Source organism: Mytilus galloprovincialis, chromosome 10 (assembly GCF_965363235.1).
Source record: "Mytilus galloprovincialis chromosome 10, xbMytGall1.hap1.1, whole genome shotgun sequence".
Classification (NCBI taxonomy): domain Eukaryota; kingdom Metazoa; phylum Mollusca; class Bivalvia; order Mytilida; family Mytilidae; genus Mytilus; species Mytilus galloprovincialis.
In genome coordinates, this window is record NC_134847.1 from 63,971,670 (window position 1) to 63,989,836 (window position 18,167).

Genomic DNA, 18,167 nt, shown 5'->3' on the forward strand with positions numbered 1-18,167 from the left:
AGATTACCTTAGCTGTATTTGGCAAAACTTTTAGGAATTTTTGGTCCTTAATGCTCTTCAACTTCGTACTTTGTTTGGCCTTTTTACATTTTTTGATTCGAGCGTCACTGATGAGTCTTTTGTAGACGAAACGCGCGTCTGGGGTAAATATAAAATTTTAATCCTGGTATCTATGATGAGTTTATATATAAACTTTGTTTGAATTTTAGTTCAACTTTTCTAGATTGGCAAATTTGTGGTTTTAAAAATCTAGTGTCATGGTCTCAGCTGTAAACCCATGATTTTTTGACATCGACGCAAAACCACCTGCACTGTTTCCAGTGCCCAAGTCCACGTAATCTACTAGACGATACGAAATATAGCGTTCGTACGTTAAAAAAAAGGCTATCTCCGTTGTCTTCTAGAGTTGGAACACACTGCATGATTTTGATGGCATACTTTGCAAATCTATGTTTTATCTGTCATCAAGAATATACGTATCACTGGATCCTTGTTCTCTCATTGTGTGCATTTATGCCAACTTCAAATAATATAATGGTTTTAACAAATAATTATGAAATATCATACAAAATAGACAATAATTTGGATATCATTTATAAATGCAAGAGAGGATGTACAAAATTGATGAACAGTATTTTATCGAAATGTGCTTTAAATGTAAGCACCTAGCGAGTAATACACGCTTGGATTGAACCTGTTCTTACAGAGTTTCTGCGTTTGTATACTATAGTTAATAAAACTATTCCTAGTCTTTTTTCGGTTTCCTCTCTAACCATTTGTCGATTTCTATACTTGAATGAACACAACAGTACATGACAAACAAGTTTGTTAACCACGACTTCATCGAACCTGTAATGAAGACAAGCTTTTTTAAACAAAGATGTCGCTGTCTCAAACCTTCAAAAAATAAACGATATCCCCCCAAAAAAGATATGAAAGTAAGAATTACTAGTATTACCCTCACAATGAAAACGAATGTCGGATCTGAGTACCATAACGTATTTAAAATATATAATATACTTTGGTTTTAAATTGAAACTTATTCCCATACCTTGAATTTGATTTCAAAATTCAATTCAATTCAAAAACAGTATCATATCAAAGAGAAAGAGAGTTTTATGATGGCAAATACGTCATAATAGTATTCGATACAGTCAGTTTTACGGTTGCCTTACACAGAAGGGACAAAAACAAGATAATTTATATAAAAAAAAACACAACACAAGTAAAACGTTTAATCAAGTACAGGAAAACGATTGAAAAGAAAGAACGAAAATACAAAAACAAAGTTGAATTTGTTTAAAGGCCTTAAAGATAAACAAACGACGGGTTCCACATGTGGAACAGGATCTGCTCACCCTTCCGGAGCACCTGTGATCACCCTAAGTTTTTGATGGGGTTCGTGTTTCTTAGTCTTTAGTTTTCCAGGTTGTGTCTTGTGTACTATTATTTGTCTTTTTGTCTTTTTCTTTTTTAGCCATGTCGTTGTCAGCTTATTTTCGATCTATAAGTTTGGGTGACTGTCCCTATGGTATCTTTCGTCACATTTTCATTGACTGCATTCTAATGTTCAATTCATAATTTATAAGTTATAAATTTGAAAGTAAAAAAAGTTTTGCTGTCTTTAACTAATGATGTTCGTTGTTATTCTTCGGTTTACATGTTACTAAATTGTACTATTATATTGTTTATTTGTGCGTTTCTCTGTAGTGAGTGTTCAGGATTGTGTTTGCTTGTACTATATTCCTGTCACGTAGTGTTGTTATAAAATTGATGAATTCTAGAAAACAGTCTTTCTCTAGTTATTTAGCGCGTCTTTGTGAATTTTTCATATTCGTTTGTATTTGGTAAGTAAAAAAATATTTGGAAGCTTACCTTTTACAATAATAGTCTGATAATAAATGTTTCCTATACTGCTCCCTCCAATGAAACAGAAAGCAGATAAGATTGACATAATAGCTATCGGCGCTGAAACAAAGCACTGTATTCTTCTGTAGGCAGCGGGCATGGATGTTTTCTAAAAAAATGATAATATGACTTTCAAATTTACATTGTTTGTATCGAGGTATTTAGTGTACTTATAAAACTATATTTCATTGTACATGTTCGACATTTTTATACAACCACAAAATGCGGTCGTAAATTGGTATCCTGTGCGAAGACAGATGGTTTCCGGATAATAACTTTAGTAAAATAAATAGAAATCAATAAAATTATAACACAATGTTTATAACCACAAAAGGAAGTTTAGGATTGATTTTTGGGGGTTATGGTCCCGCCTTAATCTAGAGTGTCAGTACAAAAAGTTGTGTATTAGTATTTCAATTGTTCTGAAATTGTACCACAATGTTTCATACCATAAGTAGAAGGTTGGGATATATTTTGTGGCAAACATTCTAGGAATTAAGGGCCAAAACGTCCAGAATGGTTATTGAATAACCTAAAACCAATGCTTTATGATATCTTCTTTGAAAATTAGAGTTATCTTTCTTTGTTCAGAATAGTAGTTTAATCAACTTTAATCAATGCTATTTATACAATATACAATGCAATATTCACTTTACTACCAACTGATAAATTAAAGCAGTCATTAATTACCATTCAGTGATTACAAGCACTTTGATTATCATTCTAGGGTTATGCCCTTTTACAAATGGAAAGATTGAAGAATTTTTTATTTTCTGATCTCTTAACTAAGTTTGTCTCCACTAAATTAAATGAAATGTGTATATAAGGCTTATTACCTCTAAACTTAGTTTAAGTTTAATATTTGGCAGCTTCACTTTTACAGTTCTTGATTTATGTCCCTTTATAACGTTATATGCTAGCGGGGGCATCATCTTTGTCCCTTTGGACACATTCCCCATTTATTTTTTTTAGAAGTTACTATTAATTATTATTAATTTTAACATAGACTGTATGACATTTTATATTTTAATATTTTATGATGTATTTAAATGAGTAGTTATTGTTGCAAACTCCATTAGAAATTTGAATTGAGATCATCTTTGAATAAGGAAAAGGGGGAGGTGAAAAAAAATTTGGGGAGGGGGGTCAATTTTTCTCATTTCTGAAATTTTTTTTGAAAGGATTTTAAATATTCAACAGCATAGTGAATTGCTCCAAAGCAAAACAAATATTTTAAGTTCATTAGACCACATTCATTTTGTTTCAGAAACCTAAGCTTAGTCAACTATTTAATCACAATCCAAATTCAGAGCTGTTTGCAGCTTGAATGTTGTGTCCATACTAGCCCCAACCGTTCAGGGTTCGACCTCTGCAGTCATATAAAACTGCGCCCTGTGGAGCATCTGGTCCATTCATTTGTTTATTTCTTAATTTGTGTGAATTAACATTGTTACAGTAAATGATAATTACTACACTTTCATACCATAACAAATATTGTATTGGTACATGTATCACTTATATTTGTATCCATATAACAAACAAAAAATGAAAAGGAATAACTTTGCATTACCTTTTGAATACTATGACTTTTTAGATATTTAGACATATTAATACTAATAAAGTAGATGTTGATAATATTGGCTTGACATGCTTGAAATTCTATCAGATTACTTTTGGAGCAGTTATGAGTCTTTGAAGCATGCTCACAAAAGTTCTTTTGATGAAATCATTTTCATATTAGTCAAAATTTTCTTTACTTCGACCAGCTTTGGAGGAGATATAATCAAAGAATTGATATAAATCAGCACAGAAGTTTACTTCCTAGCTCATCTATCCCCAAGCATCATGTCAGGCATTGTCATTACTAAAAACCAATAAATGTATTCTAATCTGAGGAACAATTGAACATTTTAACAAAATTTTAACTAATGATACCGACGATCCACCACAAAGTAATATAAATAGAACCATACCAATAGTAAGCAATTACATATGGTATGATTGCCAATGAGACAATTCTCCACAAGAGATCAAATCGACACAGAAATTAACAACTACATGTCACTGTACGGGGATAAACCAGCAAAGTCAATACCGCATAATCAGCTATAAAAGGCCCCGAAATGACAATGTAAAACAATTCAAGCGAAAAAACTAATGGCCTTATTTTTTATCAAAAAAATAAACAAAAAACTAATATGTAACACATAAACAAACGACAACCACTGAATTACAGGCTCCTTATATCATGTTCTCAAAACTAGATATCATGTCCCATTTAGAAAAAAAACACGTGAAAAAAGAACCTAGCTATTATGTGTTGCTCTCCTAGCTACAAAATGTATCCAAAATCAAAGATGTAGAACATATTATATCATAATAATTTGGTAACTAATGTAATTACTGTCTCCTACATGCCTTGGACATAATTTTTTTTAATAAATAACACTCCTAATGCTCAGATTGGTTGTCATCGTGCAACACAGTTAATAACACCATATAGGAAAAACATAGAACTCTTTGTCATAAGACACTGTCAAACATCCAAACATACTATCCACACTCATCTGTGTCCACACTTGTTAGTGTACTTAAAATAATTAAACTAAGGAGTAATTACTTATGACTTTTATAATATAAATATCAGATTCATAACTTTGCATATTGTTCGTTTACAAACTTTTTAATGGCTTTGAAACTGGAAAGTTTTCAAAACGGTTTGCAAATTTCTGAGTATATTTCGAATGGTGATTTCCAGATGCTTATATCTGTAATGTTGTCAAAAACCTTCTCCTCTTAAACCTCTTTATCAAAATTTAATAATGATTGTTCATTTGAAAAAGAAGAAAAAAATATACTTTCAATTTTCAATTTCAATCAAAATTTATAAAAAAAAAATTGGAAGTGTTGAAGTATAAGGACGAAATTGGGAACTTACAAAGTGAAACACGGCAGTTTGTTTATCTACCCAGCTACCAAACACTTCCAGTGAGATACCAATAAAGTTAAGTAATGTCCAAATAAATATGTAGTATTCTGTACCGTGCCAAATGAACACAAATATAAAACAGGATGCTGAACACACTAGTCTCTGTAAAGTATTTCCTTTAGAGCCTCCGAGAGGTACATATATATACCTGTAATAATGAGTTAAATAATAGTTAAGTGTATACTGTAATATCTATCAGTGGAACTCAGAAGCACAAATATATATATGTTATAATAACACTTTATTTTAGACAAAACCCAACACCCTTGATATTAAAACTGTACTCAGTCGCCTTTTGCAGATAATTACATAATATGGGTGTTCTCAGAGTTGGAGGCCACTTACGGTGACATATAGTTACTTTCAACGTCATTTTAACTCTGCTGGTTAGTTTTCTCAATGACTTTCGTCATGATCGTACCACATCTTATTGTATACAAATAAGAGTTCTATCCATCATAAACTAACAGTGTTGTTACAAAACGATAGACACCATTGACGTGACATTATTGGTCGGTCGATGATTATTTCAGTGTATCCAAAGTAATGGTAGATTTATCTTCAGTGCTTCTTGTCATTTTAAACATTACCTTATTTGAAATATTATCGGATATGACCAACTACCAAAATGTGGAGTTCTAATGCTGAGATTGATACGCTTATATTTGAAAGCAGTTAAAGTTTATGTTGACAGTATTATGCATTGCTTTAAGGTCGTGTGTGCTGTTTTTGATATATATAGCTTTGAGTCCGTCTGTTTTTGTTGGTCCGTGCATCTGTCTCATTGATTTTGCTTTGTCACATTCGTTTATTGTTTATTGCATTTTCTAGTTTTCCAGTTTTAAAATGCGTATACCCAAAATATAATTCAATGAAGAAAAAAATATGTATGAATTACCCTACCAACCTTTTGATAAAATTGTACATCCCTCTGTCAAAGCACCTACAAATACAAAATGTATTGCCTAAAATAAAGTCAAAATCTCTGGTAAAATCAAAATCAATAGATAAAAGTTGCTGCGAGAACCGAATTTTATCTAATCTATTATTATTCACTTTATAAAAAGAAGTTTTTTTTTGTTTTTTTTTTAACTTTGATATACAAATATATATGTCCTTTTACTTCTATGCTGTTTTCTGAGGTTTAATTCCTTAATGTGTGTGTCAATCATCACTACCTCATAAAATATCCTGGAATTACTTTATTCAAATTATTATTCTTCTGTTTCAATGAATTGCAACAGGTTCTTTTTGACACCCGTTAGCGTATCTAGATATGTAGAGTGAACAATACGAATAAGGGTAAACTCATAACTTTTTATGAAAATGGATAGAAAAAGTAATAAGGGATGATTATTTTACAATTTTTTATAACCAGTTTTTAGAAGTCTAATCAACAGAATGTAGAAAATAGTTGTCTTAAATCTTGGATAAAACAAACGATGAAGCTTCTAATATACTCTTTCACTTTCTTTTAATTAATCAATCAATTAGTTGAAAAGTAGGTACAAAATATAAACAACATACCGATTGATACACAAACGGCTTATATTCAAGTGTTGAATTAATCTCATCCCCCAAAAATATAAAAACCTAATTTCTTACTTCCACATATCAGAGTATTTGTAAATATGTCCTACGTAATTAGGTCCTTCTGGTGGAACAATGCCACAAATCCTGGCCACTACAGACGGCAGACCAAATAACACCCAGTATTTTATCATAAAGAAATGGCCTTGACAATATCCAATTCCCCATAAAGTCCACTGGTCAATGTTTTCTAGAGTAGACACATTATTTTGAAATGCATTGACATATAAGAAGTGAAGAATGAATTCAATGAAAAATGTCCAGAATATCACCCTTGTTGCTTGGAATGCTATAGATTTCAGTTCCGATGCTTTTAAAGTTTTCTTTTCGGATTCGTTCATCTAAAAATAAAATAAATTGTTAATACTTGCTATTTTTGTGGATTTTGCCATTTAATTTACACAAAAAATAGCGCTCTTTGTTTGGGTAAACACTTCGCAAAAACATTAATAATACTTGGATGGAGAGTTGTCTCATTGGCACTCATACCACATCTTCCTATATCTATATCATGAATGTAAAGGCATAATGTACGAACCATACTAGACAGATACATGTACTAACATACCTAGAAAAGTAAATACACCAACCGTCCTCAACCCCTGACTTTTATTTAGAACTGTACCAGGCTTTGCTCCAGTGATTGTAAGTGTTTACTGCCATACATATATTGTAACTGTTTACTGCCATACATATATTGTAATTGTTTACTGCCATACATACATTTTACGTGACATATATTGTAAAAGAGGGACGGAAGATACCAGAGGGACAGTCAAACTCATAAATCAAAAAAAAAAACTGACAACGCCATGGCTAAAAAAGAAAAGGACAAACAGACAAATATAGTACACATGACACAACATAGAAAAATAAAAAATAAACAAGACGAACCACACCAAAAACTAGGGGTAATCTCAGGTGATCCGGAAGGGTAAGCAGATCCTGCTCCACATGTGGCACCCGTCGTGTTGCTTATGAGATAACAAATCCCGTAAAGAACTTATTCGATATCATTTGTGAAACGGTTATTCTATAACGGTCAACCAACTCGTGATGGCGTCCGTAAAATTTACGAAGAGATGATTTCAACTTCACCATTTGGAACTCTTGATTTAATAGCTTCCTTGTGAGCAACAACCCTTTATCAAGAAAAGCATAATAGGATGCAAGCACAGGAATATCGTATCAATTGGGAGATATATACACCGTATGCAGACCATGTGCTACTGGAATGTTTCTACTTAGAAATTGTTTACTGCCCTACATACATTGTAATTGTTTACTGTCATGTATACATAGTAATTGTTTACTGTCATGCATACATTGTAATTGTTTACTGTCATGCATACATTGTAATTGTTTACTGTCATGTATACATTGTAATTGTTTACTGCCCTACATACATTGTAATTGTTTACTGTCATGCATACATTGTAATTGTTTACTGTCATGTATACATAATAATTGTTTACTGTCATGCATACATTGTAATTGTTTACTGTCATGCATACGTTGTAATTGTTTACTGTCATACATACCTTGTAATTGTTTACTGTCATGTATACATTGTTATTGTTTAATGTCATGCATACATTGTAATTGTTTACTGTCATGTATACATTGTAATTGTTTACTGCCCTACATACATTGTAATTGTTTACTGTCATACATACCTTGTAATTGTTTACTGTCATGTATACATTGTTATTGTTTAATGTCATGCATACATTGTAATTGTTTACTGTCATACATTCATTGTAATTCTTTACTGTCAAGTATACATTGTTATTGTTTAATGTCATACATACATTGTAATTGTTTACTGTCATGTATACATTGTTATTGTTAAATGTCGTGCATACATTGTAATTGTTTACTGTCATGTATACATTGTAATTGTTTACTGTCATGTATAAATTGTAATTGTTTACTGTCATACATGCATTGTAACTGTTTACTGTCATGTATACCTTGTTATTGTTTAATGTCATACATACATTGTAATTGTTTACTGTCATACATTCATTGTAATTGTTTACTGTCATGCATACATTGTTATTGTTTAATGTCATACATACATTGTAATTGTTTACTGTCATGTATACATTGTTATTGTTTAATGTCATGCATACATTGTAATTGTTTACTGTCATGTATACATTGTAATTGTTTAATGTCATGTATACATTGTAATTGTTTACTGTCATACATGCATTGTAATTGTTTACTGTCATGTATACATTGTTATTGTTTAATGTCATACATACATTGTAATTGTTTACTGTCATGTATACATTGTTATTGTTAAATGTCGTGCATACATTGTAATTGTTTACTGTCATGTATACATTATAATTGTTTACTGTCATGTATACATTGTAATTGTTTACTGTCATACATGCATTGTAACTGTTTACTGTCATGTATACCTTGTTATTGTTTAATGTCATACATACATTGTAATTGTTTACTGTCATACATTCATTGTAATTGTTTACTGTCATGCATACATTGTTATTGTTTAATGTCATACATACATTGTAATTGTTTACTGTCATGTATACATTGTTATTGTTTAATGTCATGCATACATTGTAATTGTTTACTGTCATGTATACATTGTAATTGTTTAATGTCATGTATACATTGTAATTGTTTACTGTCATACATGCATTGTAATTGTTTACTGTCATGTATACATTGTTATTGTTTAATGTCATACATACATTGTAGTTGTTTACTGTCATACATTCATTGTAATTGTTTACTGTCATGCATACATTGTTATTGTTTAATGTCATACATACATTGTAATTGTTTACTGTCATGTATACATTGTTATTGTTTAATGTCATGCATACATTGTAATTGTTTACTGTCATGTATACATTGTAATTGTTTGTAATTGTTTACTGTCATGTATACATTGTTATTGTTTAATGTCATGCATACATTGTAATTGTTTACTGTCATGTATACATTGTAATTGTTTACTGTCATACATGCATTGTAATTGTTTACTGTCATGTATACATTGTTATTGTTTAATGTCATACATACATTGTAATTGTTTATTGTCATACATTCATTGTAATTGTTTACTGTCATGCATACATTGTTATTGCTTAATGTCATGCATACCTTGTAATCGTATAATGTCATACATACATTGTAATTGCTTATTGCCATACATACATTGCAATTGTTAACTGCTTTACATACATTGTAATTGTATAATGTCATACATACATTGTAATTGCTTATTGCCATACATACATTGCAATTGTTAACTGCTTTACATACATTGTAATTGTTTAATGCCATGCAAACATTGTAATTGTTGTCGTTTAATGTTATTAGCTCACATTAATCTTTTATAGGCTCTTATGATTATTGTTACACCCTTATGTTATCTTGGGCTCAGTCTCTTTATAACTCCCATAACGGTTTGCTCTTTGTTGAAGTCCGTACAGTGATCTGTAGTTGTTAAGATCCTTGTCCTTTGGGTTTTGGTGGATAGGTTTTCTCTCATTTGACAATCCTACCACATCTTCATTATTTCAAATAGAGTTGCAACGTGGCATTTGTGATTTACTCTTTTTTCATATTAATAAATATGCAAACTTAACAACATATTATATTACAAATAAAACATACCTGTTTTGAAAAATCATCATAGGTAATAATTGGTCCAGTGAAAAACAAAGGATAGTAAAAGCAATAACTAAATGCATCCAACAAAGAAAAGTGAATCTCCTCTTTTTGTTTCATTTCTTCGTCAGGTTTTCTTGTAGGACAGGCACTTTCGCTTAGTTTTGTTGTAGCGCTTTGCTGTAGAGGAGCTTTGCAAAATACATATTGTTTAATTGAGGCAGCATACTCCACTCGCTCAAGACAAAAACTTGTATAACGTAGATGTGTAAGCGATAATGTAGCCATTAAGGCGTAGTATGAGTTCCTTCTTGAGTCCTCAGGGGTCAATGAATTCTATAAAATATGGCAATCATTTATTGACTGGCGTTTTTTTCAAAGTCAACAGGTCAAATTTTGCATGCTCACTATGGAAGAAATAAAGTATTATTTGTTTAAAGAATGTTACTTGCAACAACTTTTGCAATGTGCAATATAAATTTACATCTACTACTAAATCTTATAAATTGGTTTGTTACATGAAATTATTACATAAGTATTTCTGTATTGGCCTTGTTATTGGTCCGCGGCCTGTTGTATTGGCCTGAGGTGAAGCTAATAGTTAAGTGTAGTTAATTAATAATTGAATTTATAACCAGCAGCATTCTTAAAACATCTAACAAAACAAGTCTTTTTATTCTTATAAATATGATGTTGATGTCATAAATATGTTTTTTTTTAATTCAATGGTTATCTTACTAAACATTTAACACTCTAATACCTGTTACAACTTTCATTAGTCTCTTTAAAATTGTTTAAAACTAGTATATAATAAAGAAATTTCCATCGTTTTTAGTCTCCCCCTAACTTACCATCAATGTAACACACGCTGGTATATTTAAAGTTGAGATGAGAGCGATGGACATCATCCACACCAAACATTTAGACTGGAGTAAACAGACTAGATACATTACAGTACAATGTAGAACTTGTAATAACATTGTCTTCCATCCCAGGAGGTATATCAGTAGTATCACAGAATACGAAAGACACACCATTCTTCTGTAAATCTGTCAATGTTTAATATAGTAGGAGTATAAGTAGGAGGAGGAGGATTAGTGGTTAGTAGTAGCTATATAGTAGTAGTAGTAGTAGTAGTAGTAATGGAGAATATATAGTATGTAATTTATTTAGTTACATACATTGCCTATAGGTTACAAAAATACATGAGAGAAGGAAAACAGAGGCGAAAGATACCAAAGGGAAATAATTCAAACTCATAAGACAAAACAACTGATAACACCATTGCTAAAAAAACGACAAACAGACAAACTGACAAACAGCAGTACACAAAACACAACATGAAAACTAAAAGCTGAGCAACACGAACCCTCCTAAAACTGGTGATGATGTCTGGTGCACCGTATTAAGGGTACGCATATCCTGCTCAACAGCAGCAAATAAATTTCACAAGTAGCATCCGATTCCGTAGACTATCTTGCTATTTTGTTTGAGTTTAACTGTAAATATAGATAAGAAGATGTAGTGTGAGTGCCAATGAGACAACTCTCCACCTTAGTCACAATGTATAAAAAGTTACCAATTAAACAACTCAAACACGAAAACAAACATTCTGATCTATATTAAACAAAGAGATAAACACATATGAACCACACCAAGAGACACCACTAAACAACAGTTTCCTGACTTGGGACAGGTGCATCAAACAGATGTGCTCATAAAACGCATATAATTGTGAATGTCAAAGAACATTTTGATTAACTGATAATAAAAAAAAACTACCGTTCAAATTAGTTTTGCTTTATTTTACGAAAGCCCCATGTCTTATATATTGTATTCTGATTATGAAACTACTGCTCTGAATGTAAAATGAACATTTCCAACTGTTTATATTCATAGCGGGCGATTATTTCAATATTAAAGTTGTTATCCTTATGCCAGCAAATTAAAAGTTTGGTTGATTTGCCTGCTTTTTTTGTATAGATATTTGCTCAAGAATTGTTATTAAGATTGACATCTGCGGTCAATACATAGGGGCTTCAGCTTGTATACATTATACTTATAAATGTTTTTGGAAGTTAAGCAATGTATACAAGTTGAATCCCCGCCTATCTAGTGGTTGCAAATGTCAATCTTAATTACATTTATACAGCCAACCAAACCTTAAACTTGTTAGCATTATGATAATAGCTTTAAGCACAGGAATAATATATTCTAATTAGTTATCAAAGGTACGAGGCTTATAATTTAACACGCCAGACGCGCGTTTAGTCTTCATTAGTGACGCTCAGCTCAAAATAGTTATAAAACCAAATAAGTATATACGTACTTACAAACGACATATGACGTGATGCTACCCAGTCCAGGGCTATGTAAGCAAAGAATGATGGATAGATACTCCAAAATAGGTTGTAGAAAAAATGCCACTCAAAATCAGAATTATCCTGAAATATAGGTATTCATATGAAACTATTTGATATATGTACAGTCATAAATACAGCATAGACCATTCTCGTACCAACCAATTTTCATGCATCTGATAAGGTCGTTCATTTTTTATCGATTGTTCCGTAATGTTAAGCTATAATTGTTAAGTTAAAATGTTTTTATTTAGAAATCTTAACATTTGCCTTCATTCTGCACCTGAATTTTGGTTTTAAGCCTTAAAGTGTTTGGTAAACAGATCTGACTTACAGCCGATTGATTTGAGTGTGTAGGTTAAGATAATATAAATAGACATGATAGAAGTGGTAATTGGTTTATGTCATATATTGTCTAATGTAAAACATATAGTTTCTTTAAAGTCTTATTTCTTGTGAGAATATATATTGGTAAATGACTTACGAAATTGGAAGTAATTTCGTCGAAAATAATTACGCTCGCCGGCAATCATGCCTTTGTTGACTTTTACTGAGTAACTGTATCACAAACGGCTATGCATCGATTGTCGATGTCAAAATGTTTGCTCTTTTCAGTGGTAATTTCTTGTTACTTGGTACAACTTAGTATTTACTTTTTACATATCATGCTAGCAACACGACAGTCGCCATTGGAACAGGAACTGCTTTATCTTGGTATCCAAGCTTCTAGTTATCCGGTTTGGATGATTGTTTTGCTCAATTTTTAGTTTTTCGTGTAATATTTTTAAGACTTTTGTGTGTTCTTTTTCTGTAGTCATGGTATTGTTGGTTCTTCTTTGACGGATGTTGTTTGATTGTCTGATTTATAGCTTCTTATTTTCACAGGTATTTTAAAAAAAATATACAAACACTGACTTCATGGTACTTGATTGATTGAGTGCCTGATTGTTCTGGCTTTTCTTGCTAAATGTCCTGTGGCATATTTCCCATGCACATTCAAGAAGGAAACAAATAAGCAATAAATCTTATATATAGACCTACAACGATCGGAATCAAGGGCGGAAACATAATGCCAGAAGAAAAGTTACAAGAGAGTAAAAGATAAAATTTATCAATGTTCTGTGTCCATCGAAATACATTTGTAGATATAAAAAAATGAAGCAAAAATGATAATAAAGAGCAAACATACCTTGCCTCTCTTAATGAAAGCCCATCCAGATTGAAAGTCAATCCCACCGAAAAAGGCACCATAATCTTAAAATGGGATAAAATGTAAGTCAAACATTTGTTTTCAAATAACATTCATAATCAAGTAAGTGAACGAATCGTTTGAGTTGATGGCTGATATTTGGTTGTTTTTATTCAACTATTTATACACATGTACGTTGTTTATACTCGGTATGGACGCCTGTCTATCGTCAAACTTTCGGATTCTGCCTCCTTTTGATTTTTTATCGTTTAATAGACGTATCGTTGCTATTCAACCCCCATAATTCAATTGTTTTGTATGACCACCCTTTTGGAGCATCTTATATCACACCCGGATTTACATTTATGTTATAACGTGTAGCCTAAAGCTTTCATTGATATGGGTTGGTTTTTTTTTTTGCAGACGTTTTTTTCTTGTTTGTTCCTAAAGCTTTCTCCTTACTTTTGATTTGTTTCCTTAGTAACCTGTCGTTTGGAATTTTAAGGATTTAAATACATGCAATTTGCAACAATATTGACTTGAAGAATGAAAATCTTAAAAATTTAAATGCAAGTAACACATTTTTTTTAGTTAGATACAATATTTACATGAACATGATTGTATCGAATTACATATACAGCTTAAACGATTTATTAAAATAATGAACAAATAGTACAAGCAAACTAAAATTAAATCTAGGGAATCAATCACATTAAGGGGCAACTGTTAACATTTGTTAATTTCATATACAGTTATTAGTTTTTTGAAGGGCCTCCTTGTCCGAGTTGTCTAAGAAGTCTAACTATAGTATTCAGGGGCGGATCCAGCCATTTTAAAAAGGGGGGGTTCCTAACCCAGGACAAAGGGGGGTTCCAATTACATGTCCCCATTCAAATGCATTGATCGTCCAAAAAAAGGGGGGATTCCAACCCCCGTAACCCCTCCCCCCCCCCCCCCCTTGGATCTGCGCCTGGTATTGTACCACTATCCTGTCAACACTGAGGTTGCGAGTTCAAATCCAGCACGTGGCAGGTGCGCTAGACGCAAATCTTAACTGACTGAAATTGTCAGTTTTGCCGAAGGTTGGTGGTTCTTTCCGACTTCCTCCACCATTAAAAATCAACCTCCACGAAATAGCCAATAGTGTTAGAATATAATACTGATATATAGTCTTTGATCTTATTACATTGAAACTTCACAATTACTAAAAAAAAACCCACATAGACTCGGAGGACATCCATACTGCATAAACAGAAGATGAGAAAGTAACCCGACTAATCCACTCGTTATATTCCGACTCACTATATATAATACATCGCTACATTCCCTCGAGAGTACACTGGCCGATAGAGGGCGCTGAATCATTCGCGTTAACAATCAAAGCTGAAAGAGAGACCAACACAACAATTGAAACAGACCAGAAAACGACAAAAGGACAAAAAACAACATACAAAACGCGCAATATTTCGAACTAATCTTTACTTACTGTTTGATGCCATATACACACAGTATGTAATGTATGCCACAACAGATATATGTACACTTATGTAGAAGTAGGTCTCCCAAGCTGGTAATATCATCCAAGGCTTTTTAGTATTAGTCTTTTTCTTGGACTCCATTTTAATTAAATTTCTAAAAACAAATGTTCTAGTATATCAATAACATGTGTTTTCTACCTAATTACAATGTACAAATAATCATTAGCATGTTATTTCGTTTTTAAGAAGAAAAAAAAACATGTTCTTTTAAAGCTTTAAAGTACATATTCATGTAGTAAATATATATTTATTAAAGTTTAATGAACTTTTTTTTATATCGCTATATATGTGCATATATGCAGGTATTTGCAGAATTCTAGAAGTTTTTCGACAAATTACAAAAAGGCCGAAAAAAAGAAAAAACATTATTTACCTTTATAGACTTTTTGTACATTTTCCGCAATTATATACTGAAAATTTAACTATAAATACGGTATGAGAGTTTGTACACAAAATATTTAAGAAAAAGAACTGTTATCTTTAGGGACACGTACATTGGTAAAATTCCTTGTATCATTATCTTCAACAATATTAAATAATGATGTTTTGTTGGTCTTCAAACTGTATTCTTTCGAGTGCCAATGATGACTACTTATATAAATATAAACGAAACACGCGTCTGATGTACCAAATGATAAACCAGGTCTTTTTGACGTGTTTTTACACTCAAAGATTATATGCCATTATTGGTGGTCGTTTCGTCCCCGGGAATATTTTCAACCCAGCAGTAAGCTTTATTGTGTTTTCTATATCCTAATTAATCACTTCAATTTTAGGTTTTGCTGTATGTAAACATCCTGTGTTATTGGTCTGTCTATTTGTTGTATAACTTTGATTTGAAATTAGACCCAAAAAAAAGACTTGCAGTGAGATTGGTGTTTATATTTATTTTTATTTATTTTATTTATTTTTTTTGACTTTGAGATAAATCAGCAATTAAAGCGCTGTTCCTTTGCTTTTGTGTTGTTGGTTTTTTCTTCTATGAATGGACTTTAATTGTGTCGTGGACGGATGGATATCCCATATACTTTTTTTTTATCAAATGATAAAAGGGTAGAACGTTAGTCAAAGTTTAAATTTTCTGTACAAATGTTTTTCATTGAGAAAAATATAAGTTACGTATAGAGTACCTCGTGTCACTTATATTATAATCGTTATCTATAAGTAGAACGGAAGTTCTTTACATTACAGGAAAAGATCCATTCACTTATATGCAGCATCTTCTTCCTAGTAGCTTACTATCGTTTTAAAGGGAATTTGATTCAACATTTTCATGAATGACAAGTTGAAAATACCCTAAAGACTTTGGTACGTGAGGAAACGAAAATCAACACCAGGAGGACAATTTATATACAGCACAGCAAAGAGACAAGACATATACATTGACAAACATGATAAAGTATTGGAATCAAACAAACGAATCATTTTTGGGAACAGAAAAGAGAATATACTACTACACCCACATCGTTTTACAAACTTTTTTTGAAAATGGTGTTTGGTAAACGTAACTAAGTTTTCAGTAGATCATATGAAAGTTTACCTTTTGTGGCACTCTTTTTTATAACCGTAAATCGCAATTTAAAGTAATTTTAGTAAATCAATATTAAAAGCTAGAATAACACTGCTACACAAGCAAATGTGTTAGTCTGGTTATATTCAGAATGTAGAGTTTTCAAGTAAGGATAGATTTATAGTTTCAGATTTATAACCTATCTCAGAAAGTTAATGACAATTACTTACCATCGGTGATGCGTGTTGATATACCTTCCTGGGGTGATTACGTGTCACTGTAACCGTGATCAACACTTAAAGATATTCGAATTATCCATCATTAAAATGATGATGATGAGGTGGAAGAGGAAGAAGGAATATGAGGTGGGGAAGGGGGATGAGGAAGAGAAGAAGTGGTATCATTGTCAAGACAGCTATTCCTATCGACCAGAGTTCAAATGACAAAACAAATATAGTTCCCAGTACGGCTTTCAGCGATGAAAAAACTATTAATACCGACATATATCTAATCTTTAAAAGGCCCAGACACGAAATATGAAGAGCTACTTTTCAAATCGATTTAACATAGTAGTCTTGTCGTGAAAATGATGGCAATGGTGACTTTTAACTACCATAGTCTAATTTGCCAATCTTCTCTGGTTATATTGTTTGTCCTTTTTGGTTTTAACAGCTCTTCAAATAAAGTTTTGGATTTTCAAATATTTTGGCAACGAGCATCACTGAAAATACATTTATTGTCGAAATGCGTATCTGGTGCAGTAAAATTGTTACTGTTCATGTTAACACATGTAAATGTATATTCAGGAAGATCGATATGAAAATAAATCAAAGTTGTACGAAACAAACATACAGAGCCGGATTTGTAATGTGTGAGGAAACAGTCCGCAAAACGACATATCGCACTACTCGGACACATTAGTTTGGCTCCAAGTCAACCATGCAGTCTTAATCTTGTATAACTTATGTTTAGTGGAGAAGCAGCAACATATGTATCGCTGATTTAAACCGACTGGTATAATGATATCTATAATGTATGCCTCTAGAAGAAAGCTTTCCAAAACATAATCGAAAAATACATAAGTGATTCATAATTTAGATATACATATAATGAAATCATTTTTTTTATATAAATTCGACTCCGTCGCTTCAGGATAGTAATACAAAAAGATCAATAATTCAGAAATTGAATGGAACTTATGTTTACTAGATCAGCAAACCGACCTTTAGATGTAAAGATAATGAAGGCATTTCATATGACGTCTATAAACAACTATTTGATTCACTTGTGAGTCCTATTGATGAATATGGTGACACGATTTGGGAGTGCAAGAATTTTTCATTTATAAATGCCATTCAGATGAGAGCTTGTAGATTCCTCCTTGGTGTTGGTAAATACACACCAAACCTAGCTGTCATGGGATACATGG

General features: G+C 31.8%; 1 protein-coding gene across 2 annotated transcripts; it reads right to left on the bottom strand.

Annotated features, from left to right (window-relative positions):
• Positions 1-578: 578 nt before the first annotated feature.
• LOC143048105 (protein-cysteine N-palmitoyltransferase HHAT-like) lies at positions 579-17,085 on the bottom strand. Of its 2 annotated transcripts, XM_076221556.1 has the most exons (11): positions 16,969-17,085; positions 15,177-15,322; positions 13,691-13,755; positions 12,475-12,585; positions 10,993-11,190; positions 10,148-10,477; positions 6,503-6,828; positions 5,805-5,840; positions 4,847-5,045; positions 1,876-2,017; positions 579-849 (listed from the first exon to the last, which is right to left on the bottom strand). In XM_076221556.1, the coding sequence occupies exons 2-11, from the start codon at positions 15,307-15,309 to the stop codon at positions 746-748; spliced, it is 1,644 nt and encodes a 547-aa protein (XP_076077671.1). In that variant the 5' UTR covers positions 15,310-15,322; positions 16,969-17,085; the 3' UTR covers positions 579-745. The 2 variants fall into 2 exon arrangements, with proteins under 2 accessions (XP_076077671.1, XP_076077672.1); XM_076221557.1 differs by lacking the exons at positions 13,691-13,755; positions 15,177-15,322; positions 16,969-17,085 and having other exon boundaries at positions 12,471-12,584.
• Positions 17,086-18,167: the final 1,082 nt, after the last annotated feature.